At 43.6% G+C, this 26,044-nt stretch overlaps 1 protein-coding gene across 1 annotated transcript in view; it reads left to right on the forward strand.

Moving 5' to 3' along the window:
• NFATC3 (nuclear factor of activated T cells 3) overlaps positions 1–24,626 on the forward strand; it is a 369,779-nt gene extending 345,153 nt beyond the window's left edge. Inside the window, exon 10 of the mRNA XM_075325661.1 lies at positions 23,268–24,626. Within this exon, the coding sequence (XP_075181776.1) occupies positions 23,268–23,362 (95 nt within the window). The 3' untranslated portion in view covers positions 23,363–24,626. The remainder of the gene's footprint in view (positions 1–23,267) is intronic.
• The last annotated feature ends 1,418 nt before the right edge of the window (positions 24,627–26,044 follow it).

A 26,044-nucleotide genomic window follows, 5' to 3' on the forward strand; every position in this document is an offset into this window, starting at 1 on the left:
GGAGAGCGTGGCCATGAGAATCCTTCTGTCTCTTCATATATTTCCACACAGATTCGATGTTTGAAATCAGGACTCCGTAGGTGCCATATCATAATTTTCAGGGTGCTTTGCTCTTTTATATGCTTAAGATAGTTCTTAAAGGGAACCAATCACCAGGATTTTCGCATATAACCTAAAGCCCTGGGTCGATAATATAAGGAGGATGTGGCTAATGCAGGGGTCTCAAACACGTGGCCCGCGGGCCGCATGCGGCCCCTCAGGCTGCTTCGTGCGGCCCCCAGGCCCGTGCCCCTGTTCACGATCGCAGACGGGCAGCCACTGTCTGCACTTTGTCAAATTAATGTTTTGCCGGCGCTGCGCTCTCAGAGTCAGGGACTGTGCGGTCTCGCGCCGGCAAAATAATCATCTGACATAAATCGCTGCCAGTGGCTGCGGCCTCTGCACCTGCTGCGATAGTGACCAGGGGCACGGGCCTGGGGGCCGCATGAAGCAGAGATGAGGCAGCGGAGGGAACGCAGGACAGGTGAGAAGAATGGTGTTTTTTTTGTGTGTGTATGTGAAGACAGGCAAATTAACCCCTTAGCGACCTATGACTTACTGGGTACGTTATGGCTCACCTGGTACTTAAGGACCCATGACGTATCCAGTACGTCATGGCCAAATGGCGGCCCCAGTGGCTGCGATTGCTTTGCATTGCAAATACCTTAGATTCGGGGAGGAGGGGCCCTCTGCCTGACCTCAGGAGGAGTGGTGTCTCCTCCCCGGACCTACGGAGGCTGTGATTGGCTGACTAACACCGCTCAGCCAATCACAGCCACTGTATGTTTTAGCCATTGAAATGGCTGAAAACATTGAAATCCAGCCAAGATCAGTGCAGCTGTAGCACCGATCATTGGCTGGAGCTGGGTGACCTCAGTTTCACCTGCCCCCAGCTCTGATTGGAGAGACCGGCCTTGTGACCGATCTGTCCAATCACAGCACTCCGGCGTCTGTGGAAGCTGAGGACTGGGGAGCGATCGGTAAGTTATAGCGCCACTGCCCCGTTTCAGCCGCCGCCACTACTGCCCCGCCCCCCCTTCCCCGACCCATTACTACAGGATGGGGACAAAGTACGCACATTACTATGGGATGGGGATAAGGCTGGGGACATTACTATAGGATGGGGATAAGGATGGGCACATTACTATAACATAGGGACAAGGATGGGGCATATTACTACAAGATGGGGACAAGGCTGGGGACATTACTTTAGGATGGGGACAAGGATGAGCACATTACTGTGGGATGGGGACTAGGATGGGGCACAATACTACAAGGGGAAAAGGATGGGCACGTTACAACAAGATGGGGAACATTACTAAAAGATGTTGGTCAAAATTCCTATATAGTGCTAATTGTAACACTATTAGTTGGACACCACTGTTCTGTTGTACTTAGGAAGGTGAAAAATAATCCTGACCTTAATAACAATTTAAATAGATTTATTCAACTGAAACAATAACAACATTGCAGCACAAGTTATTTGCTTAAACAAACATCCATGTTTGTTAACTAATTTGGCTAAACAAAATATATATATATTTTAAGAAACTTAGACTGTCAGCCCAGCCGACACATGAAAAACTTAAATACTACTGTCCCTGCTGTCCTCTGTAGCTCACTTGTCATCTTCATCATCATCTTCTTCTTTGTTCCTATTCATAATCTGGAAAAGAAAAACAATCTTTCCTGCTTTATTGGGTCCCAACCGATTTCTCAATTTAGAATGAATGAGTCCAAAGGAAGAGAATATTCTTTCAATGCCTGCAGAAGAAGCTACTGCTGTTAAAAGTGAAATCATTACTTGAACAGTCTCTAAATCCAAGCGCTTAAGTGACTTCCACCAGTTTACTGGTGTGACCTTCCTTAAAATATCTTCAGCAAACATATATTTCTTGAATGGTTCCCCCTTGGCTCTGAAGTTTATTATAGTTGGCATTAAAGATGGATGATTGCTGGATACCTATGTCATAGCGAACTCCTCTTCCTCAGCACTTAGGTTTTGACCCTGATATTGGATATTGACAATATTTGCCAAAAAATGAGCTGGAGTCAGTGCTTGTCCCATTCGTTTGTTTACTGCTTGTAATTTAATTCTGTCCATGTGTAGTTCTGTTTTTAAGTGTTCACTCAGTTCCTTCCAAATTTCAACAGCATCCGCAATAAAACAGCTATTTTTCTGTATTTTGTTTAAAGCTTGAGAGATGGGTTTCAGGAAGCTCAGCATATGTTCAACATTTCTCTTAAGCCCAATGTTGAGGATTTTGGCCGTGACAGTGCCATCTATTTTATCTCGATTTTCTTCACAAAGTGTCATCAGGATAGGCCAGTTTTTGATATACTGCTCAAAACAGTCCACAGAGTTACATCTAACATCTTGTGGGAGCGTTAGCTTGGTTCCACCCATCCTTTTCAGAGCTGCTGCAGCAAAATGATTATTACGGAAGTATTTAGCAATTTCAACAACATTAGCCTTTATTTCTGGAACACTTAAGTCGTTGGCTAAGAGGTGCAGCAAATGAGCACTGCAACCATATGTTATTAGCAGCTTTGTATTCCCTCCCTGCTCTTCTAAATCTCTTCTCATCTTGGATACGTTTGCAGCATTGTCAGTGACCAAACTGCGTACTAGACATTTGAATTTTTGTTCACATGTCGTTATAGCTTTTACTGCCACTTGCTGTGTGTGCATTTCCTGACGTATCAGTTGTTTGTGCAAGGAAGACTTACCTTCTTCTGTTGTTATACAAGCACATACAATAGGATCATTGTGGACATAACTCCACCCATCAATACTTAGCAATTTTACCCTCCAGAGCTGTTGCACATTGCTCCATTTCTCTGTCATACACTTGATCCAGCAGTTTCCCTGCAACATCAGCTCTGCTGGGTGGACTGTATTCTGGTCTCAGTGACTGAACCATATTAATGAAATGTGGGTTCTCTTTCAGACGGAAAGAAGAGTTCGTTGCATAAATAAACTGGGCAATTTTTTCATCAATCAACTCTTTTTCTAATCTGCTAGTTCTTATCACAAACCTATCTATGGTGGTTCCAGGAGGTAAAGGTTTTTTCTTCCTTTCGGGTGATGGTGATATGTGGCTGTGGGTGTCTGATGATGATGATGCTGCTGCTAATGAAGCACTATCCTGGATGGATAACTCTGAAACTGTAGAACAGGATGATGGTGATCTTGGAGGTGGATAGTTTCCAGAATCCATGAATTCCCCTAAACAAAAAAAGTCAATGCTGTTATTTTATTGTTTATTATACAATTTCTGCTTATTGTACACAACACATCACTGCCCCTGCCCCAAAAGGAATATTTGTTTTTCTTGATAACTGTACCAAATGACAGTAACATGCAGTAATAATAAGAAATATAATTTTTCTCACACATGACAGTTCAGTCTTTAGAAATAGGATTCAATAAAAATGTTTACCAACCTGAAGATCCTGCCTGTTCAGAAGTGTTTCTTTGGTCATCTTCATCACCGCACTTCTCATGATGTTGCCTCATTTGCGCCACCAGGCCTTGCATCTCTTTGTTGCATCGTTTGCATTTTGCACGCATACCGATAGGCGAAGGAGCTTCATTAAAATATTCCCAAACTGGGTCTCTTTTACGGCCTGCTGCCATTATAAGGAAAGAATGTAATAAACCTCAGCTCGTACACACAAACAGATCCAGACTTGTCTGTCTGTGGCTATGCAGTATTGTGCTCAAAGTTTCACTTTCATTTTCTTGTCTGCTTGCCCTTCCTCCTCCTCACACTTAGATTCACATTCTTCTTGTGTTGTGCAGATCTATTCCACTCCAAACAATCAGAAACATATTATCTAACTTCTTGGACTTGGCACTGGAGGGGTTGATTCTGTATTCATAGGTTTGTAGAACAATAGGATTAAGGTCTTTTTCTCAACTCTGTTCATGTTGTAATATTTTTGCCGTGAAGAAGAGGCTGGGACTTCTGCGGAGTCAAATTCAGTTTTGAGAACTGTGTAAGTAAAGCGAGCGTCTGTGATAATATAGGAGAGAAACTGCCCACTAATCCTACAGAAACCTCTGGAAGAGCATGGCATTGTGAATGTTACACATATACAGCCTTTATTCTACTGAGTTAAACAACTCAGCTTTATCTCATGATGGAAGAACCTTTGGATGGTAAAATATTTTCCTCAAAAAGCAGTTTATTGAAAAAAATCCGATTTAAATCAAAAAAATCCGATTTTTTTTATTTTTTTTTTTATTTTTTTAAAAAAAAACATTGATTTTTATCCACCCTGTTCTTGAGTCACAGTTGCACTGGAGCAGATAATATATTCATAGTTATCCCCTCCCCCTGTTGAAATTAGTATAAGTATTATACAAACGACTCACTTTGTCTAGCAGGACCTGTGGTGAGGTCATAACCATGGGACCAGAAGAGGTGGGGCCTCAGCCACCAAAGCTGGATACCAGGTCACATGGCTATGACCTCACCACAGGTCCTGCTAGACAAAGTGAGTCGTTTGCATAATGCTTATGCTAATTCTAACAGGGAGAGGGGATAACTATGAATATATGATCTGCTCCAGTGCAACTGTCACTCAAGAAGCTGCTCATTTTATAAACTTCACTTTCTTGGATTTCAAAACATAAACATCCGAGCTGACCACTAATGGTATGTAGAGAATCAGCCTGATAGTGCCAGTACTGCACTGGCTTTAGGTTATATGTGAAAATCCTGGTGATTGGTTCTCTTTAAAGATATTGATTGTATATTTGGTTTTGCTTTCTTTCTGCAGAATAAACTTGTGAAGACTATTAGATGCCTCACTTATGGTATTGCATAAGAGATATCTGCTGTATTTCTCAGCATTGAGGTCATCAAGAAATGGGTTGAGAATAGGGATGGGCGAACCCGAACTGTAAAGTTCGGTGTCCATACGAAACACATGGTGTTCGTACACACGACCACGAACACGAGCTTTCTGTGACATTCGTGTTACAGTTCATGTAACCGTTTGGGTCCAGGGGCTGTTAAAAAACAAAAAAACAAAAAAAAACACGTTATTAAAAAAACATTATGATCATACCCAGGTCCTGCGACGTGTCCTGCAGACTCCATCTCCCAGCACTTCTGCTTCTGCGTCCGACCAAATCATTGCTATGTTGCCCAGTAAGCACCTCTGGCTGAAAGGACCTACCGTGACGTCATACCCATGTGACCAGTCACGAGGGAATGTTGTATTACCTCATTGGCTACAGACTGGTCACGTGAGTATGATGTGATCACAGGTACTGGCGCGCTGTGATGCGAGTGTCATCACATCACGGCGCACAATCTCCCGACCGCAGCGGGTCAGCTGCATGTATTTCCACAGCTGAGGCGCTGCTGTCGGGAGTGGGGTGATGCACTGCGAGACGGAAGTGCAATCATCCCCTCACTATCAGCCTGCTACATCGCTCGGTCCAGAGCGATGCAGCAGGCTGACATGGCTCTCTGTGCTTCTCACTGTGTATAGACTGTCTGTGCACAAGATGAAGCAGAGTTGAGTTTGCTCTTTGCTTCTCACTGTGTATAGACACTGTCTGTGTACAGAGATGACGCTGACATGGCTGTCCCTATGGATTACGTCAGACTAAAGATTTTTTTTTATAATAAAGGTGGAGTCTCTAAATGTTTTTTGTTTTTTTTCTAATAAAAAAAATTCTGTGTTTTTTTTTTACTGTTTACTAGAAATTCATGTTGGCCGTGTCTAATTTGGTGTGATACCATGAATTTCGGGCTTAGTACCATCTGAGAATACAAAGCTGGTATTAACCCCTTTATTACACAGCGAGCCACCGCCATCACAGCCGCTGGACAAGCCGGGTAAAGTGCCTGGAAATGGCGCTAAGAAATAATGCGCCATTTCCAGGGGCGGCTGCGGGCTGCAGAGAATCCTAGCCCCCAGCTGCCTGGCTTTACCTGACTGGCGATCAAAGTACGGCAGGAGCCCACGCATTTTTTTAATTATTTTTTTAAATTAAAAAAAATGAATGCGCTTTGATTGCCAGCCAAGGTAACGCCAGGCAGATGGGGGTGGCAGCCCGTAGCTGTCTGCTTTATCTGCGCTGAGAAACAAAAATACCGGTGAGCGCTACGTCATTTTTTTTAATTATTTATTTATTTTTACAGTACTGTGATGTCAGGCAATCAAAATACAGGGAAACCCATTTTTTTTAGTTATTTAAATAAAAAAAATGCGTGGGCTCCCGCTGCATTTTTTGTATTGCTAGCTAATGCTAGCCCGGTACAGCAGGCAGGTACGGGCTGCCCCCAACCCCCAGCTGCCTATTTGTACCCGGCGGGGAACTAAAAATATAGCGAAGCCCTTTTTTTTAATTATTTCATGAATTTCATGAAATAATTGAAAAAAAAAAGACATGGGCTTCGCCCCATTCTTGTGTACAGCCAGGTACAACTAGGCAGCTGGGGATTTGGAATCCGCAGTGCAGGTTGGCCCAAGCTTTCTGTGATCCCACACAGCGAATTGCAGTCCGCAGCCGCCCCAGAAAATGGCGCTTTCATAGAAGTGCTATCTTCTGGCGCTGTATCCAACTCTTCCAGTAGCCCTGGTGACGGGTGGTACGCTGGGTAATAAAGGGTTAATACTAGCTTTGTTTTACTAGCTAGTATTAAGCCAGAGATTCTTAATGTCAGGCAAGTTTGACCCGGCCATTAAGAATCTCCAATGAAGAGTTAAAAAAAAGACACCACACAGAGAAAAAATACTTTATTAGAAATAAATACACAGACACATTAGAGACTCCATGTTTATTACTCCCTCTCACCCCTCCACAATCCTGGTCTTCTGTCTTCTTTCTTCTTCAACCCATGCAGCTCTGCTACATCAGTCAGCACTGCATGGGAGGAAGAACACTGCTGTTCCCCATGCAGTCTAATCACTCAGTGAGTGAGCAGAGGCTGCAGGTTGGTAAGCGGTGCCTTCACCGCTGCCACCGTTGCAATAATAACCTGACAGGTGGGTTACTACAGCAACGGTGATCTCCGATCACCTGATTCCCGGCGCCGCTATTCACCGGCTGTGGCAGCCAATCCCTGCATGTGGGCTGACTCTGTAAAGAGCGCCGACATGCCGAGTATACGGAGCACAGAGATGCTCGGGCGAGCGCCACATACTGGCGAGATGCACTGACCGGACCTGGCATGACGTCATAGCCATGTGACCAGTCTGAAGCCAATGAGATAATGCACACATGACTGGTCACATGCTATGACATCACAGAAGGTCCCATCATCAGTGCTAGTTACCGGGAGGGCACAGCGATGATCGGAAGGAGAAGCGGCGGGAGACAGTCTGCAGGACGCATCGTGGGACCTGTAAGTATAATAACAATGTTTGTTTATTATTAACTGGGTTCTTTATTTTACAGCCTTCCACCCCACCACATAACTGTAAAGTCCAAGTTCAGTGTTCGGACGCAAGTTTGCGTTATATCAGAACCCAAACGCAAAATTTACAAAACGTTCAGGCGAGTCTCCCGAACATCGGGGGGTTCGCCCATTCCTAGTTGAGAACTGTGGTCAGCAAAGTAAACAATGTCAGTGTCATTAAGAAACCTCTTCAGTGTAAAGAAGAACAATGAGTCTCGTAATTGATTATATCACCTTTTAGAGCCTTGATCTCAACATCAAATCTGTTTGGAATTACAGTATTTTTCAGATTATAAGGCCCGTTTCACACGTCAGTGAAAAACACAGACGTTTTTCACTGGCGTGTAAAACACGCACATGTCCCTGCGTGTGCCATGAATCTCGGCACACGTGGGTTGTCTAAGTGCAATCCGGGCTCCGTTATCCGTGGCCCGTGATTGCACTTAGAGATTCACTCACCTGCGCCCGCTCCCGCTGTCCATGGTGCTGATCGCTCTCGCGACACAGCATCTGGCCGGCGGTGACCCCCGCAGCAGCTGCTTCCGGGTCGGCTGTGTCGCGCATAACGAATATGCACGACAGTAATCAGCCGGCACAGATGGAGCAGGGAGGACGGGCTGCAGAGGACATCGCTGGACGCCGGGTGAGTTAAAATATTTATTATTTTAAATACACGTTTTTTTCTGGCACGTGTTTCACGGACCACACCACTGCGTGGTCCGTGGAACATCAGTGATGCCAGAAAAAAATGGACATGTCTCCGTGCAGCAATCACGCACACGCGGGTACGCTGCACGGAGACACGTGCAGTGAAAAATCACTGACGTGTGAGCAGACCTATTCATTATAATGGGTCTGCGTATGTCAGTGATTCTGGTAGGTTTAAAAAAAAGCACAAACGTACCAGAATCACTGACGTGTGAAAGGGGCCTAAGACGCACTTTTCCTCCCAAAAATTTGGGAGGAAAATGATGGGTGCATCTTAAAATCCGAATATAGCTTACCGGTGGGGCTATCTGTGCGGTTCTGTGTGCAGTCGGCCAGGTGTTTGCGGGCGACCGGGTGCCTGTGGCTGCGTGCTTTCGGGTGGCTGGCTGCCTCTCTGTCCCGGCAGTCAGCTGCTTCTCTGTGCGGGAGGGTGGCCTGCTGGCTGCCACTCTGTGCGTGCGGGCGGGCGGCTGTGCGTCGGGTGTCCCAGTGTGTCTGCAGTCCCGGTTTCAAATGATGGCGCCAGGAGTCAGCGCGTGTGTAGGTGGAGCTCTTGAACGAGAGCTCCATCTGCGCACGCGCCGCCCCAGGAGTCGGTGTGTGCGTAGATGGAGCCCTTAGATGAGAGCTCCATCTGCGCATGCGCCGCTCTGGACGCCATCACTTGAACCGGGACCGTGGACACACTGGGACACTCACTACGCCAGCCTGCTCCACCACTAACCCGAAGCCGCTGCCACCACTGATACGTCGTCACCGCCACTGACATGTCGCTGCCACCACGGACCTGCTGCCAGCACAACCTTCTGTGACTCCGCTTCGCCACCACTGCTGCCTCCCTCTTGTAAGGCAACACCGGAGTATAAGACGGACCCCATTTTTTTTTTTACCTTATTTTTTATCTCTAAATTTGGGGAGCGTCTTATAATCCGGTGCGTCTTCTAAAATGAAAAATACGGCACTTTAAATGTGTTCTTCAAGAATCTCTTCAAGAATGAGAGAAAACTGCGTCCCTGATCTAATTAAAACTGCAGCCCGTCCTAGTCATGCATTAGTACAAGATGCAGACTGAAAATACCCGTATGTGTGTCAACTGAAAAGAGCTGTATCACACATTCCACAGTCAGGCTGGCTCAACCGGGTTATCTCCAGGGTCTTTCTCCTCAGTGTTTTGTTTTCCAATTGGGTGTAGTCAGTATTTATGCACTGCTATAAAGCGATCATTACGGAGGAGGGGGATGAAGCTGGAAATCTGCTCATCAGACACAACATGGGTTAAAATATTTCTTCACATCACAGCCCGCACCCTTAAAATTGTTTCAGAAAATGTACGTCTCCCAGAATATTATTGCTATTACACAGGTTGTATTATACACGTTTATTTCCTTTATGTATATTGGAAGAACACACACACAAAAAAAACTGAATATTGGCAAATTGGCCATAGTTTCACATAAACCCCCAAAAATGGGCCAGGCAAAATTCTGGGGAAATCACTTTGTTTCAAACATGTGATACTCGCTCAAACTCACCTTTGTCAAGTATCAGCTGTGGGCAATATGAAAATTACACCTGAAACCAGATAAAAAGGGGACAAGTTGACTCAGTCTTTGCATTGTGTGTCTGTCTGTGTGTGCCACATTAAGCGTGGAAAACAGACAGAGGAGAAGAAAACGGCCTGAGGACTTGGGAATCGAAATTGCTGAAACATATCAACAATCTTAAGGTCAAAAGTCCATCTTCAGAGATTTTGATGTTCCTTTGTCCAGGGTGTGCAACATAATCATTAAATTTATAATCCATGGCACTGCAGCTAATCTCCCTAGATGTGGAGGACAGAGAACAATTGATGAAAGGTTGCAACGCAGGATAGTCCAGACAATGGATAAGCAGCCCCAATCAAGTTCCAAAGAATCTCAAGCTGTCCTGCAGGCTGTAGTTGCATCCAGTGTCCATACAAACTATCCGTCGACAATGGAATAAAATGAATTGCAATGGCAGGAGACCCAGGAAGACACCACTGCTGTCACAAAGGTATGGCAAAATACAAAGGGAAGGGAAGGTAAACCCTGTATCTAGGGAAGTGGGAGACTGTGACCTCCGACAGCCTACGGCCGGGCCCTAAGTTCCGTACCTATGCACCGTGCCAGATACGTGACCATAGGCTACCCTGATCTTGGCCCTAGGTGGAGAGCTGATGGGATGAGCTCTTCGTCAACCCCAATAGGCACTACTAAATGACACACAAGGATAACAAACCACTTATCTCTAGATAACTCAGTAAGAAGAACACCAAAGAGCAGCAACGATCCTACAGAGGAGTGTAATCCACCTGCTTGCTTCCAGAGCTTGTGAAAGATCTGAATATCACCAGCACAAGTCTAGGGAAAATTAGAGTATTTAAACTCAAGTGTAAATACAGATGATTAGCAGCTGAAGGGAAGAGAAGCTCCCCTGGGTCCTAAAGGGAAAAGGATGAAAACCCAGCAGAGGAGATACCTACTACACTGAATACTGGCAGGAATAATAGAAAGTCAGGGAGCATTTTGTGCAGCCAAATGTTGTGACCTTTTATTGCCGTACACCACACGACTGTCTGTCACCCATGACAGAAACAAAGCGCTAAAGAGAAATGGCCAGCAATGAGTATGGATCTAAATCCTATTGAACACCTGTGGTGAGAGCTTAAAATTGCTGTTGGCAGAGGGCACCCTTCATATATGAGAGACCTGGAGCAGTTTACAAAAGAGTGGTCCAAAATTCCAGTTGAGAGGTGTAAGAAGCTTGTTGATGGTTGTAGGAAACGATTGCAGTTATTTTTTTGTAAAGGTGTGCAAACAAAGAATGAGTTGGGTGCCAACAATTTTGTCCAGCCCATTTTTAGAGTTTTGTGTGACATTATGTCCAATTTGACTTTTTTTTTGTGTTTTTGTTTTTTTTCTTTTGTGTTATTCTAATACACACAGAGGAAATAAGTGTTTCACAAAACCATGTGTAATTGCAATAATTTTCTGGGAGAAATACTTTATTTTCTGGAACAATGTTAAGGGTACTAACACTTTTGGCCATGACTGTATATTTGGTGTGCAACCCGTACTGACAATTGACTAGGATCGGCTGTAGTTTCAATTATATCATATACAGTGCCTACAAGTAGTATTCAACCCCCTGCAGATTTAGCAGTTTTGATCAGATGCAAATAAGTTAGAGCCTGCAAACTTCAAACAAGAGCAGGATTTATTAACAGATGCATAAATCTTACAAACCAACAAGTTATGTTGGTCAGTTAAATTTTAATAAATTTTCAACATAAAAGTGTGGGTCAATTATTATTCAACCCCTAGGTTTAATATTTTGTGGAATAACCCTTGTTTGCAATTACAGCTAATAATCGTCTTTTATAAGACCTGATCAGGCCGGCACAGGTCTCTGGAGTTATCTTGGCCCACTCCTCCATGCAGATCTTCTCCAAGTTATCTAGGTTCTTTGGGTGTCTCATGTGGACTTTAATCTTGAGCTCCTTCCACAAGTTTTCAATTGGGTTAAGGTCAGGAGACTGACTAGACCACTGCAACACCTTGATTTTTCCCTCTTGAACCAGGCCTTGGTTTTCTTGGCTGTGTGCCTTGGGTCGTTGTCTTGTTGGAAGATGAAATGACGACCCATCTTAAGATCCTTGATGGAGGAGCGGAGGTTCTTGGCCAAAATCTCCAGGTAGGCCATGCTATCCATCTTCCCATGGATGCGGACCAGATGACCAGGCCCCTTGGCTGAGAAACAGCCCCACAGCATGATGCTGCCACCACCATGCTTGACTGTAGGGATGGTATTATTGGGGTCGTATACAGTGCCAACCAGTCTCCAAACGTCACGTGTGTGGTTGGCACCAAAGATCTCGATCTTGGTCTCATCAGACCAGAGAACCTTGAACCAGTCTGTCTCAGAGTCCTCCAAGTGATCATGAGCAAACTGTAGACGAGCCTTGACATGACGCTTTGAAAGTAAAGGTACCTTACGGGCTCGTCTGGTTTCTGTCAATACCATAAGTAACGTACTCCACCGCAATGGTCTCCGTTCCAATGTCCCCACTGCCATGAGATCTTCCCGGAGCTCCTTCCTTGTTGTCCTTGGGTTAGCCTTGACTCTTCGGACAAGCCTGACCTCGGCACGGGTGGAAACTTTCAAAGGCTGTCCAGGCCATGGAAGGCTAACAGTAGTTCCATAAGCCTTCCACTTCCGGATGATGCTCCCAACAGTGGAGACAGGTAGGCCCAACTCCTTGGAAAGAGTTTTGTACCCCTTGCCAGCCTTGTGACCCTCCACGATCTTGTCTCTGATGGCCTTGGAATGCTCCTTTTGTCTTTCCCATGTTGACCAAGTATGAGTGCTGTTCACAAGTTTGGGGAGGGTCTTAATTAGTCAGAAAAGGCTGGAAAAAGAGATAATTAATCCAAACATGTGAAGCTATTGTTCTTTGTGCCTGAAATACTTCTTAATACTTTAGGGGAACCAAACAGAATTCTGGTGGTTTGAGGGGTTGAATAATAAATGACCCTCTGAATAAACTTTTCACAATTTAAAAAAAAAAGAAATAACATTCTTTTTTGCTGCAGTGCATTTCACACTTCCAGGCTGATCTACAGTCCAAATGTCACCATGCCAAGTTAATTCCGAATGTGTAAACCTGCTAAATCTGCAGGGGGTTGAATACTACTTGTAGGCACTGTATATATCTCCTTCCCGGAGGACTCCTTTAAGGACAGAAGGATTTGCTAAAGCCTGCATCCACAGAAGATCAGTAGTTAGAGCTCTAAGGCGGGCTTTGCAAGTTGCGACATCGCAAGCCGATGCTGCGATGTCGCACGCAATAGTCCCCGCCCCCGTCTCAGCAGCGATATCTTGTGAATTCTGGCGTAGCGAACATTATCGCTGCGCCAGCTTCACATGGACTCACCTGTCCTGCGACGTCGCTGTGGCCGGCGTCCCGCCTCCTTCCTAAGGGGGCGGGTCGTACAACGTCACAGCGACGTCACACGGCAGGCGGCCAATCAAAGCGGAGCTGCGGAGATGAGCAGGATGTAAACATCCCGCCTACCTTCTTCCTTCCGTATAGCCGCCGGCGGCAGGTAAGGTGATATTCCTCGCTCCTGCGGTTTCACACACAGCAATGTGCGCTGCCGCAGGCACGAGGAACAACATCGTACCTGTCGCGGCAGCGTAATTTTGAAAAAGTCGGCTGCACCGATGATACGATAACGACACTTTTGCGCTCGTTAATCGTATCATCTAGGATTTACGCACTACGATGTTGAAAGTGATGCCGGATGTGCGTCACTTTCGATTTGACCCGACCGACATCGCACGTGCGATGTTGCAACGTGCAAAGCCGCCCGAAGACATTTGGTACAACCTCCCTGCTATGTGCCTTCAAACTAGCATCAATTCTTCTAGGTACATTTGCTCACTGTTTTTGAAGGAAAAAGGTTGGTCACACCCCATATTGATTTTAGATTTCAGTGTATACTTTTATTTTGCTTTTTGTTACATTATAAAAATAATTATTAACGCTAATATTTGGTTAGTGTTCTTACTTTTTTTTTTTTTTTTTTTTTACTCTTGCCTAAACCTTTTGCTGAACTTTTTAATGATATTTTAGAGTAAGATGTTTTGATTGCTGCTGGCATTGCAGCGACCAAACAAATAAAAAACAATTCTGGCATTTACATTTTCTTTCTCTTTACAATATTTACTGATTGGGTTAATTAATTTGAGATGTATACAAACTAGCTATAGTACCTGGTGTTGCCCAGGATAGTAACTGTCTGTTTCCCCCTCTGCCTGTCTGTCTGTCTCTCTTTCGGTCTCTCCACCGATATCATATTATATGACACATAAGCTTCTTATACTAAGAATGTCCTTGGTTGCTATACAAACGAATCAATAATCTAATTATATCCTAATAATGGGGGTGTGGCCTGCATGCTGAAGGCAATGGCTGCTTAAGGGTATGTGCGCACGTTGCTTTTTACCTGCTTTTTACCTGCTTTTTTGCTGCTTTTTCTTCTGCGCTGTTTAATGCCAAAATGGATGTGTTCTTCTATTCAAGCAAAGTCTATGGGAATTTGGGTTTCTTGTTCACACTATGTTGTTCAAAATGCTGCCTTTTTGTAGCAGAACTTTGGTCAAAAACTCAGTTTTTCAAAGAAGCAACATGTCAATTGTTTTTGCCATTTGGGTTTTGCACTGTAAAGCTGAGTTTTTGACCAAAGTTCTGCCACAAAAAGGCAGCATTTTGAACAACATAGTGTGAACAAGAAACCCAAATTCCCATAGACTTTGCTTGAATAGAAGAACACATCCATTTTGGCATTAAACAGCGCAGAAGAAAAAGCAGCAAAAAAGCAGGTAAAAAGCAGGTAAAAAGCAACGTGCGCACATACCCTAAGAGTGAAGCTCTGTGCTGTGGCTGTACAAACTGGCTCAAAGCTGCTTCAAATCGCTGAGAAACTCTCCTCTGAAACAGTGAGTAATCCCCCCTGCACAGTATGCCAAAGGGTAGACCCCGGAAATCTGGCCCCTCAGCCAAGCTTACTGACTATTATCGCAGGGATAGGGGATCCCCCTCTCCTCAGAAGATGTCTGCTGCTGCAGTGTCTCCCTTACACCAGGAAGAGACAGGGGGGGAAGCAGTGTCACAGGCACTCCTCTCACAAACGAAAGGCTGCAAGCCCTGCTCAGTTCTCTGAGGTCATCACTGCAGGAGGTTTTCAGGGATCTTAAGAACATGATGAAAGAAGTTAAAGAGGAAATCAAATCACTGGGGGACCGTACAGACCATGTAGAGTCTAAAATGGCCGAACTTGCTCAGTTACACAATGATCTGATTGATGCTAACACAGCGTTAGAGGAGGAGGTGGGAATACTGAAAAACAAGCTTTGGGATCTGGAAGATAGGTGCAGAAGGAGCAATCTAAAAATTAGGGGCATTCCTGTGTCAGTAGCTGATAAAGAGCTGCCAGATTTCTTTCACAAGTTTCTCCAACTACTGCTCCCAGAACACACAGAAAGAGATCTCATAGTGGATAAAATTCATAGAATCCCTAAACCTAAAGGTATCGACCCCACTCTGCCCAGGGACACGCTGGCACGACTGCATTTTTAGAAAACAAAGGAAGCAGTGCTCCAGATACTGAGGGATAACCCTATCCTCCCAAATGAATTTAATGATTTAAAGGTGTTCCCGGACCTTTCTGCTGCAACTCTGGCAAGAAGAAGAGAATTTTCCCAGTTCTCCAGAATCCTGAGGGAGCATGACATACACTATAAATGGGGATTCCCGGTGAAATTGATTATCTTCAGGGATTCTAAAACACATGTATGCCAGTCCCCTCCTCAACTGAGCAAACTACTTGAGTCCTGGGGATTACCCCTTACAATGCACTCAGACTCGCGCCGGGATCAGGGGGATGCTCAGAAGAAAAAGATCAATCCTGAGTGGGAACCAGCTTGAGGGAGTCTCGCCAGCCGCAGGCGTGTGTAGCTCTCGTGTGACCTGTGATGTCACTTAAGCCCTCTGTTGTTCTCGCCTATGGCGAGCAAGTACTTCCCAGCTGTCCAGTAAGGATGAAGCTGAAGTATTCAAGTTCTTTTTTTTTTTTTTTTTTTTTTCCCTAACCCTTGCACCGTCCCTAACTGGTCCTCTTTGCCTGCCTCTGTCTGCCCTATTCCTCTGTCGGCCTGCCTGGAAACATCTTCCTTTCTGGGATCCGCCATGAGTATTAAGTTTCTGTCTTTCAATGTGAAAGGTCTCGATTCTCCTGCAAAAAGATCCATGCTGTGGAGAGAAGTTATAGCATCCAAATGTGATCTAGCATGTATTCAAGAAACTCACCTTCTTACTGATGACAATAAAAGGCTACTACATCCAAGATTTCCACACATGTTGTTTGTAAATGACTCTAAAAAAAAAAAAAAAAAAAAAAAGGAGTGGTGGCTATCCTGATTAAAAACTCTGTGGCTTTCAAAATGATTGATGTAACCTATGGTGCAAACGGGAGATATATTATTCTAAAGTGCCTCCTGAATGGGCTTTTGTATACCTTGGCATCGATTTACGCTCCAAACTCATCTCAACTAACTTTTGCCCGGAAATTTTTCCAGATGTTTTGGAGCACCGCACAGGGGTCAGAGATAATCTGCGGGGACTTTAACACTCCAGTTCTTCGATCTATGGACTGCTCGGCGCGGTCCGCTAAGTAAGGAAAGGAACTGAAACAGTTGGTCGCGGAGTTTCATCTACATGACATATGGAGATACCTTCATGCATCGGAAAGGGACTATTCTTTCTTTTCCCCAAGGCATCGGTTGTACAGCAGGATCGACTTCTTCCTGACGGATAGTAAGACTGTTCACAAGTGTACGGTGCTGAAGTGGGTCTGATAACATGGTCGGATCACGCTCCAATAACTTTGGTTGTACAGGACTCTACTAGTGGATTTATGGTGCCTTAGTGGAGACTTAATACTAGTTTACTGAACCAAAAGAACATTCAGGAGGAGGTTGTGGCAGGCCTGTTGGAATACTTTGGGCATAATGACAATGGGGAGGTCTCTGACGAGACCTTATGGGCTGCACACAAATCAGTTATTAGAGGGCAGTTTTTAAAAACTGCTTCATTCTTGAAAAAGCAAAGAGAAGCAGAAATTATAGCCCATATTCAACACTTAGAAACTATTAACAAGGCCTCCCCGTCGTCTACACTGTCCAGGGAAATTTTTACTTGCAGGGTTCAACTGCGATCCCTCCTGTTGTATAGATATAAACATAATCTTAAAAAGAGTAAATCAACTTTTTATGCGATGGGGATAAAGCCAGCACCTTACTAGCTAGAAGAACAAAAAAACGGGAAATTAAATCTAAAATTGAATTTTTGAAGGGCCCAGACGGATCACTTATAAGGCACCCCAATGGGATAGCAGACGCCTTTGCCAAGTATTATGCTGCCCTGTACAATTTAAGGGATGACCCGCAAACCCCTCAGCCAACACCGGAAAAAATTTAGGAGTTTTTGGACGGTCTGGAATTGCCTCGGGTCTCAGACCGGCAATTAAAATCTTTAAATCTTCCCTTTACTACACAGGAAATTTTGGACACCATTAGAGCTTCTAAACGAAACTCAGGCCCAGGCCCGGATGGGCTTCCCTATGAATATCAGCAATTTGCCTCTATTCTAGCCATTTTTTTACTAAAGTCCTTTAATTTGAGGCAAACGACCGGGACTATTTCCTCAGAGAACCTAGAAGCAGTTATCACTATACTACCCAAACCGGGGAAAACGGCGCATACCCCTGGGAATTTCAGACCAATTTCATTGCTCAACTGTGATTTAAAAATTTACTCAAATATGGTAGCCACCAGACTCCATAAAATAATCCCCTCCTTGGTAGCCCCGGATCAGGTGGGTTTTGTGGCGGGCAGGCAATCCAAAGATGGCACCAGGCGGATGCTGGATTTAATTGGGGGTGATGGAGTAGTCGGGTATCCCTGGTGTATTCTTGTCACTCGACGCCGAAAAGGCCTTTGATAGGGTGCACTGGGGATATCTGGAAAGAGTGCTCACGAAATTTGATTTTGAAGGAAGAATTAAGTCATCTGTTTTGGCCTTGTACTCTCACCCAAATGCTTCAATTCTAGCCTCGGGTTTTCGTTCATTAAAATTTTCTATAACCAATGGCATCCGCCAGGGGTGCCCGCTGTCCCCTATTGTTTTTGCTCTGGTGGTGGAACCTCTGGCGGAGGCGATTAGGGTGAACCCGAACATAACTGGTATAAGGGTAGGGGAGCATGAACATAAATTGGGTCTATATGCGGATGATGTAATAATATCATGTACTAACCTTGAATATTCCTGTCCAGCAGTGATGTCCACCCTGTCGACCTTTTCTGAGGTATCTTATTACAAACTGAATGCCACTAAGTCCTTAGTACTACCATTTAATGTACCCGCAAGGTCCAGAAGGATTTTGGAGGCAGCCTTTCATTTCCAGTGGTGCGAAGACAGTATCCCTTATCTAGGTATCCGTTTGACACCAACCCATTCCCTCATCAGATCCAATCTCGATCACCTACTCAAAAACTTGGGTCAGGATCTAGGCAGGTATGAGAAGTTGTCGCTATCTTGGATGGCGAAAATTCAATCCTTTTAGATGATGCTCCTTCCTAAACTGCTGTATATGTTTAGGTGTCTCCCTCTTAAAATTCCATATAGATATTTGATAAAACTGCAGTCGATGACCAATAAGTTTATTTGGGGTAATAAAAGAGCTAGAGTTGCTAGTAAGATTATGCATCTGCCATATGGAATGGGAGGTCTGGGTACGCCTAATGTGATGGCCTATTATAAAGCTTCTCTTATAGAATCACTCAAAGAATGGTGGAACACGGAGAGCTCCCATAGGTGGGTTCAACTTGAGAACTCTCTGACAGACCAGGGTTCGACGAGGAAAACTGATGGAGGTGGAATATCTAAAACGTTCTAGGTCCACCCTGTGTCTCCCTACTATGATAGCATCGATAGCCATATGGCGCAGTGAGATGATCCCTAAGATCCAGGTCCCGCTGTCAGAAATTTCGCTCAGAGCATTAGAATCCCACATTCCATATACAAATTTGAGTAGATGGGAGGCAGCGGGTTTTGGAGTTTTGGCGGACTTTTACGATGGTGCAGAAATTAGGCCCTTCAACGATATACTTCGGAAGCACCCGTCCCTAAAGGGGTGTTTTTATCAACACCTGAAGATTCGCCATTTTCTAAGCACAAAATTCCCCCCGGGATCAAACCCGACCTTACCGACTGTTAAGGCGCTATTGTTTAAAAAAACTATTGAGGCAACCGGGAATCTTTAACCTACAAATGGTTGATCAACCCCTCTGACGAGCAAAAGCTCCCATACATGACTAAATGGGAATCAGATTTAGACATTAACACCTCCCCCTTGGCATGGCATACTGCGACACAGTGGGTGCAAAGATCCTCAAAATGCATTAACCATTTGAAACAGCTGAAAAAGGTGCATCTACCTTGGTACCTTACGCCGGCAAAATTGGTGCATTACATTCCCAACTACTCACCGCTCTGTTGGAAGGGCTGCCTCCAGATCGGATCACTGGGACACTGTTGGTGGCACTGTCCAAGGGTCCAACCTTTTTGGATAGCAGTTTTCAGACTCATTAGAGAAATGACAGGTGTGTACACCAACCCAGGGCTGTCAGTTCTGAATTTGGGCATAGACTCGTACCCGCAGAATTTTAGGGGACTGATTGTGCAAATTCTAATAGCTGCCAGACAGTGTCTGAGCCATTCGTGGAAGTCCACTGAAGCTCCCTCTGGAGCGGAGTTATATAGTAGGATCGACCAACAATGCCAATATGAATACTGCCTTGCCCACTCCCTAAAACAAAAAACTAGAATTCTTACAATATGGGAACCCTGGCTGTCATCCAGCCATGCAACACCTATTACACAACTATTCCCCAGGCAAAGAGCACCTAGTTGAGATACAGCTGATGGAATTATAGCCCTGGCTCGGCTAGCCAGGGGGCTAAAGCATTGAGACCCTGACTGAGGTAGCCGTTTATGAGAGAAATCTAGGAGTAGTTGATAGCCCCGGCTGGTGGACTGGGGTTGGTAATGCAGGCAGGCATCTAACCCTCTACCCTTACTTACCCCCCCCCCACTTCCCCCAACCCTACCTTCCTCCCATCTCCCTTTGTTCTTGTTCCCCCTTACTTGAATGAAGTCCCCATCTTTCCTTCCCTCTCCTCCCTCCCCATATTGTTGTGTGGTTAAAGTGTAAGGCAGAGGAATTGTAACCGGATTGTCTTGGAGTATACTAATGTATGGAGCCCTCATGTGCGGGCAGTTGACAAATGTTATCTTAATTTACCATGTATGATTTTGTATCTGCTGTGTTTTCAATAAAAAACTAATTGGATTAAAAAAAAAAAAAAAACTCCTAATAATGACCTGTAGCACCCAACTCCGTAGACTTTAATGTAAGCAGGTTTTTTGTCGAATACCTGTAAAGCACGGGGTTAAATTTTCCCCTCAAAACATAGTCTATGATGTTCCCTGAGTCAAAGCAGGTGGCTGTGCAAAATTTCATGATTGTAAATGTGACAGTGAGGATTCCTTTAGCGGACATACTCAGCTTTATATATTAGATTTTAACATGTTACAAACATGGTGCTTATTAGAAACATTAATATACACATAAGATACAGGTGCTGTAAGAGGGCAAGACATATAGCGTGGGGAGGAGAAAAGAATGAAGGGAAGGGAAAGGGGGCCTGTGATGGTGGGATATTGTGGGTCATGTACAATTTTGTGTGGGTTCATGTTTTGGGCATGGTGGTCTGTCTGTTCAATGTATTGTTTTATCCTGTCTGCAGGGTTATAACTCCTTGAAGTACTTCTGTCCCTAGGCGTGGGGGAGGGGGCCTGAAATCCACCTAAACTCTCTGCTTACCTGAGGGATTAGTCATTCATTCTGGGTGAGCTTTACAAGAGAGAAGAAGCAAGATTGAACCTCTGAGGGGCAAGTTGATGCTGTGGCCAACACCCTAGAGAGACTGTCAGAAACCCCAATTTCCCTGGAGAAGGACTGCTGGAGGAGTGTGACTCATCCCCGGGACATTTATGCCATTACTGGACTATTTTACACTCTGTGCGGTAGATTATATTATGAATCTTTTGATTTACTTAGAATAAAGGACCATTGGATTCTTCACCCATCTCTCCCGCTATGTTGATTGTGTGATATGGGAGAAGGACCTCGTCACAGGTCCAATGAGGGAGACCTATCAAACTTAAATATTACTAGGTATTTAATGGAGAGTCTAAGGTGTCAGAAGCACCAAGGCAAAACAATGGCATGGCGAAAATGGTATGATTGGCTGGTTCTGCTAAGGGAAACCACATTTTCTCAAACTTGCGAGCTCTGTTAGTAAGTATGGCAGATCATTTTTTATTATCATGTACCCTGAGAGACTTCTCTTGACCTCCAATATCTCTAGACCTCTGTTTTGTTCTGGGGGTTTTTTTCCTCCAGGCTATGGTTTGTTTATTAGTCAAAAATACAAATGAGTTGAAGACTCTTGAGTATTAGGGGATATCCTGGATACATTTGAGTAGCATCTATCTACCAGGGTTTTTTAAAGTTGATGTCTGACAGAGAGGATGAGGAAGTGTGATCTAGTTCAGAGTTTGCGAACTATAGGGCATAACCACCGTATATGAAACACGTTGCCGGTGGAATTATAACATCTAAAATTGTTTGGAGAGTAGCCATAGCCTGCTTTTAACTACTCTAGCTTGCATCCAATACCATTTAGTCAACACCTTTATAGTTTGTTTCCAGTATTAAGATATTTAATAAGGAAAGCTATAAGGGAGGTTTGGAGTAGGTGTAATATAAAGTTAGTTGAGTAGTTGAGCTGCATGGTAGTATTTGGATACGTTGGCTACTCCCAGACCCCTTTCAGGCGATGGCGGTATAAGCAAAGGTGTTAACTAGGCATTGAGTTTTTTTGAGATAATGAGGTAGGACAGGAATTGGTAATACTCAAGAGGTCAAGTAGTTTAGGTAAGTCATTTTTAGCACACATATATGGCCTAACCAAGAAAGATGACGCTTCTCTCAAGATTGGAGTAACAAGCAAAGTTTACTAAAATTTTGGGGGTAATTAGCTGAAAAGAGGGAATCTATATTGGGTTAAGTTCACATGTGCAGTAGTCATCTAATGGAACGGATCTAGCGGCAATCCTTTGGAAAAAAAAAGTTGTTCAGACACCATTTTTTTTTTTTCGCCATATTTAAATAATTGATTTTAGCTGGATCTGGGTTTTTTTAACATTTTGAGTCATTGGATAACGGATCCATTAATAGATTGCTATTTATCTTCCATTTGAAACATCCAGTAAGCGAAAAATTAACCCTTTTACAAATGACAGAAAAACAGATTACTAAATAGCAATATAGTTTTGTTTTTTTCTTAATGGATTTGGTATCCCCATGTTAAAAAAAAAAAAAACAAAAAAAAACCGGATCCTGCAAAACGAATCTTTTATAACTGACAAGAAATTGTGTTTGTACAACTTTTTTGCCAACAGATTGCTGCTGAATCTGTTTTAACTAGAGATGAGTGAATTCGAGGTTCAGTGATGGTACCGAACATGATTTTAAAAATAAGCAAAGTTCAAGTTTAGAGATCAGGTGCTTTACATATGACATTGCTGCTCCCAAGTATGCTCATTGCTCAGCCCAGTGTGAGCCACTTGCAGTGTTTGAACGTCTCCCACTGGGGGTAACAGCAGCATGATCGGATGTAGTGTGCACAAAAAAAAACCCTGCCCACCGCCCCGAAGGGAATCTGTAGGCTGGCTGCGTGTGGGTGGAGACCCGAACTGCCCAATTAGTGACTCTCATTGGGGTTCAGGTCAAGTCCGGGTCCCAAACCGAACTTTAGATAAAGTCTTGCTGAAGCAGTTGAATCAAACTTTTCATGCGCCAACCGCGATCTCCTGTGCCATTTTATGGAAGACACTGCGGTGAAGACTGAGTGGCAGGGGTGCGTGTGCAGCTGTAAAAAAAAGAAATTACATCTGTGCACGCTGCCTCTCATAGTCTTCCCCACAGTGTTTTCAATAAAATGGTGCCAGAGATCACGGTTTGTGCAGACTCCGGCGCCATTTTAATGGAGACAGACTGACTGTGTCAATGCACACGCGACGCCAACAGCAGTAATGGCGGTGCAAAATTAAAATAAATAAATGGGGAAAACCAGGAGGACTTTACAGTGAGGATCAAAATCGCAACATTCTGATGGCCTAATCAATGGGGAATTGCTATGATTAAAATCAAATTCTATTTTGGCATTTCTTCTTGAAGTTTCTCTGCCGATACAGATGTTTTATATACTTTTATTTGTTAACATGCACTAATCCAGCACCAAGTAAATCCAATTTTCTCCATATTATAGGAATAAAATATGTACTCTAAATAATTGTACTGTTTTGTTTTGCTGTTTTTATTACAGTTAATGAGATCATAGGACGTGACATGTCTCATGGAGCTGCAAGTATACAGAGAGAAGGCCATAAGGCCCTGGAGTCCAATATGCCGAATACCTGATGATCAGTCTAAAATTCTCTTACGAGAAGAAAAAACATGACAAGACAACAATGAAAAAGTCTTTGGTCATCCCTATTGCACCCTAATATGTCTTTTAAATTTCTGTGCTTCCAGCTTTGTTGCCTTTAAGTCTCCTTGGAGAGATTTTTAACTTGTAAAAATTCTTTATAATATAAATCATGGACACAAGTAGCGGTTTGCAAGTATTTTACAGTTGCTGTTATATTTCTTTAAGAGTTTTAAATTGTGTTAAAGTTTTCTTTAGCTCTTGGGAATACAACATTTGCATCCCTACTTTGAATTGTGAAAGTTTGCTTAAAGTCTCACTATCATTGCATTTTTATTATATAAATTAATGCCCCAGTTTACATAAAGTAATTGCTTTTTTTATGCATAAAGTTGTTAAACTTACATTTCTGCAGGGTAAAACTTACTGCTAGATGAAAAACTGAAGACTGAAAACCTTATGCTAACGTAGTATTAATCATTGTAAACTATGGCATTTGTTTCTGTATAAAATGTGGTGATCTCGACACTGTATAGAGTTGCAAACACAATATACAAATACACTTGAAATATGACATTTCAGGACACAGAACAAATTCATAAAGTTTATTCTATTGTTCAAGTGAAGCTTCACTGTGGTTCAACGTCTGGACAGGGTGGGGACTGGAGAACATAGGAATATTGTTTTTGATACATATTTACCATGACTTTTTAGTCCTAACAGATAAAGGGCTGTCATAAAGTGCTAGAAATGGATGAGATTGTCCTGAACACCAGGCTTAGTAACAAGTGTTGTAGAAAGTAAAAGCAATGTTGTACTTAGATTAGTTTTCATATTTTAGGTGACAGCAGGAATAGCTGTAGCTGGGCTTAGAAAAGAGTTCCATGCAACAACTTTACATTAATGGTCAAACATTTATAGTTTAGAACAGCCGTTTACTGAATTCCCATGGAGGTACACAACCTAATCCAATATTAAATGTGAAAACAAACTACCACTATATTGCCTAGGGGAGCAATACATTTTTCAGTGTGGAAGAATTTTTAACATTTTTCTGATGTATTTATATTTTGTTTGCATCTAACTATAGTTGTTTTTTTTTTCTTTTGAAATTGGTCATATTGTGCTAAAAGTGCTGTGCCTTCAAAACAACTTGTCATTAACTGCACTTCTATTAAGTGAGGGATTTTTTGTGCATTAAAAACTCTGAAGTTTGCCTCTAGAATTGTTACACAACTGGAGAAACAGGGCCTAGTGCGCACATAAGCTATACAGCCCACCTTTCTTCAGAGGCTTTCCAGGCTAAACAAGTTATCTTTCTAAGGCCTAAGCCACACGGCGAGAAAATCGGTGCAAGTGGAGTGCGATAAAACATCGCATTCAACTCGGACCAATATTAGCCTGTGTGTCAGCGCACATGAGCGATTATTTTCTCAGCCCTAATCGGACTGAGAAAACAATCGCAGCATACTGCGATTGTAATGCGAGACTCTTTTCTCTCTCACCCAGTCAAGTGAATGGGGCGAGAGAAAAATCGCACTGCACTCGCGGTACACCGGTGTACTGCGCGTGCAGAGCGAGAATCGCAATAGCCGGCTTCGGAGGAGAGAGGGAGATAAATCAGTCCCCTCCTCCGTGCCGGCCTTCCCCTCCGCAGCGCTGGCCCGTCCCCCGCAGCTGAGGTCTGCTCGCACAGTCGGACCTCAGTCGCAGTGATACTAGCATGACACTCGGCTCCTGCTGTACTACCAGCGCGAGCCGAGTGTCATGCAAGCATCGCACTAGTGCCCTGTGTGGCCCGGCCTAAAAGATAGGCAATAACCAAAATATAAGTGTTGGTCAAACTTCTGGGAGCCCCATGGATTGTAAAAAAATTGCATTCATGTACCACGGATTTCCCCAGGCCACAAGAGCACAGTGAGGAGTTGAGGCAGGTCACTCATGCATCCTGTGACACTGCTGAAGACAGTTGGGCACAGCACTTTGCTATATTCAGGAATTTTCAAGCTGAGGGATGTGACCTGAAATGGATCAGGAGAGAACAGAGGACAAAAATATTCTAACCCAACTATTGGCCCCACACTCATCTAATAGTTATCCCTTTTCCAGTGTCAGGTTAAATTCCCACAATGAATTTCTGATGAGTTTTTTTTTTTATGCTGTGTATTTTCGTTGCTCAGAAAAGCAGTTCCAGCAAAGTAGATAGGATTTATTGAACTCTTATGCCCACTGTGCTGCTTTCTTCCACTGCATAAACTCACATGCGGTGCAGTTTTAAAATCAGTAATGTCAATTTCTCTTCTGAGTATATTGAATTTTATATATGGATTTTCCCAATGTAATTGCATTAGATGTAGAAAATTCACTGGTAAAAAAAATGCACATGCAATTTAGTGCGCGTCCGCTGTGATAGCGCACGAAAAATGCATGTAATGTGCACATGACTGCATCAATAAAGTTTTTTGTCAAAGTCTAACAGCAGGAAGTATCAAAAAACAGCAGCTTAATATAAGGCTTGACACGCCAAAAAATCACAGAGAAAAATGCAATCAAAAAACCACAGTTAACCTAATTTAGGTAAAATGTGCAGAAATTCTGCAACATCAAAAACTCGGCAAATGCTCACCATGGTAATGTAGCCTCAAGGTGATAACTTGTTGTGGCTTGGAATATCC

This window comes from Anomaloglossus baeobatrachus, chromosome 10, assembly GCF_048569485.1.
Source record: "Anomaloglossus baeobatrachus isolate aAnoBae1 chromosome 10, aAnoBae1.hap1, whole genome shotgun sequence".
NCBI lineage: Eukaryota > Metazoa > Chordata > Amphibia > Anura > Aromobatidae > Anomaloglossus > Anomaloglossus baeobatrachus.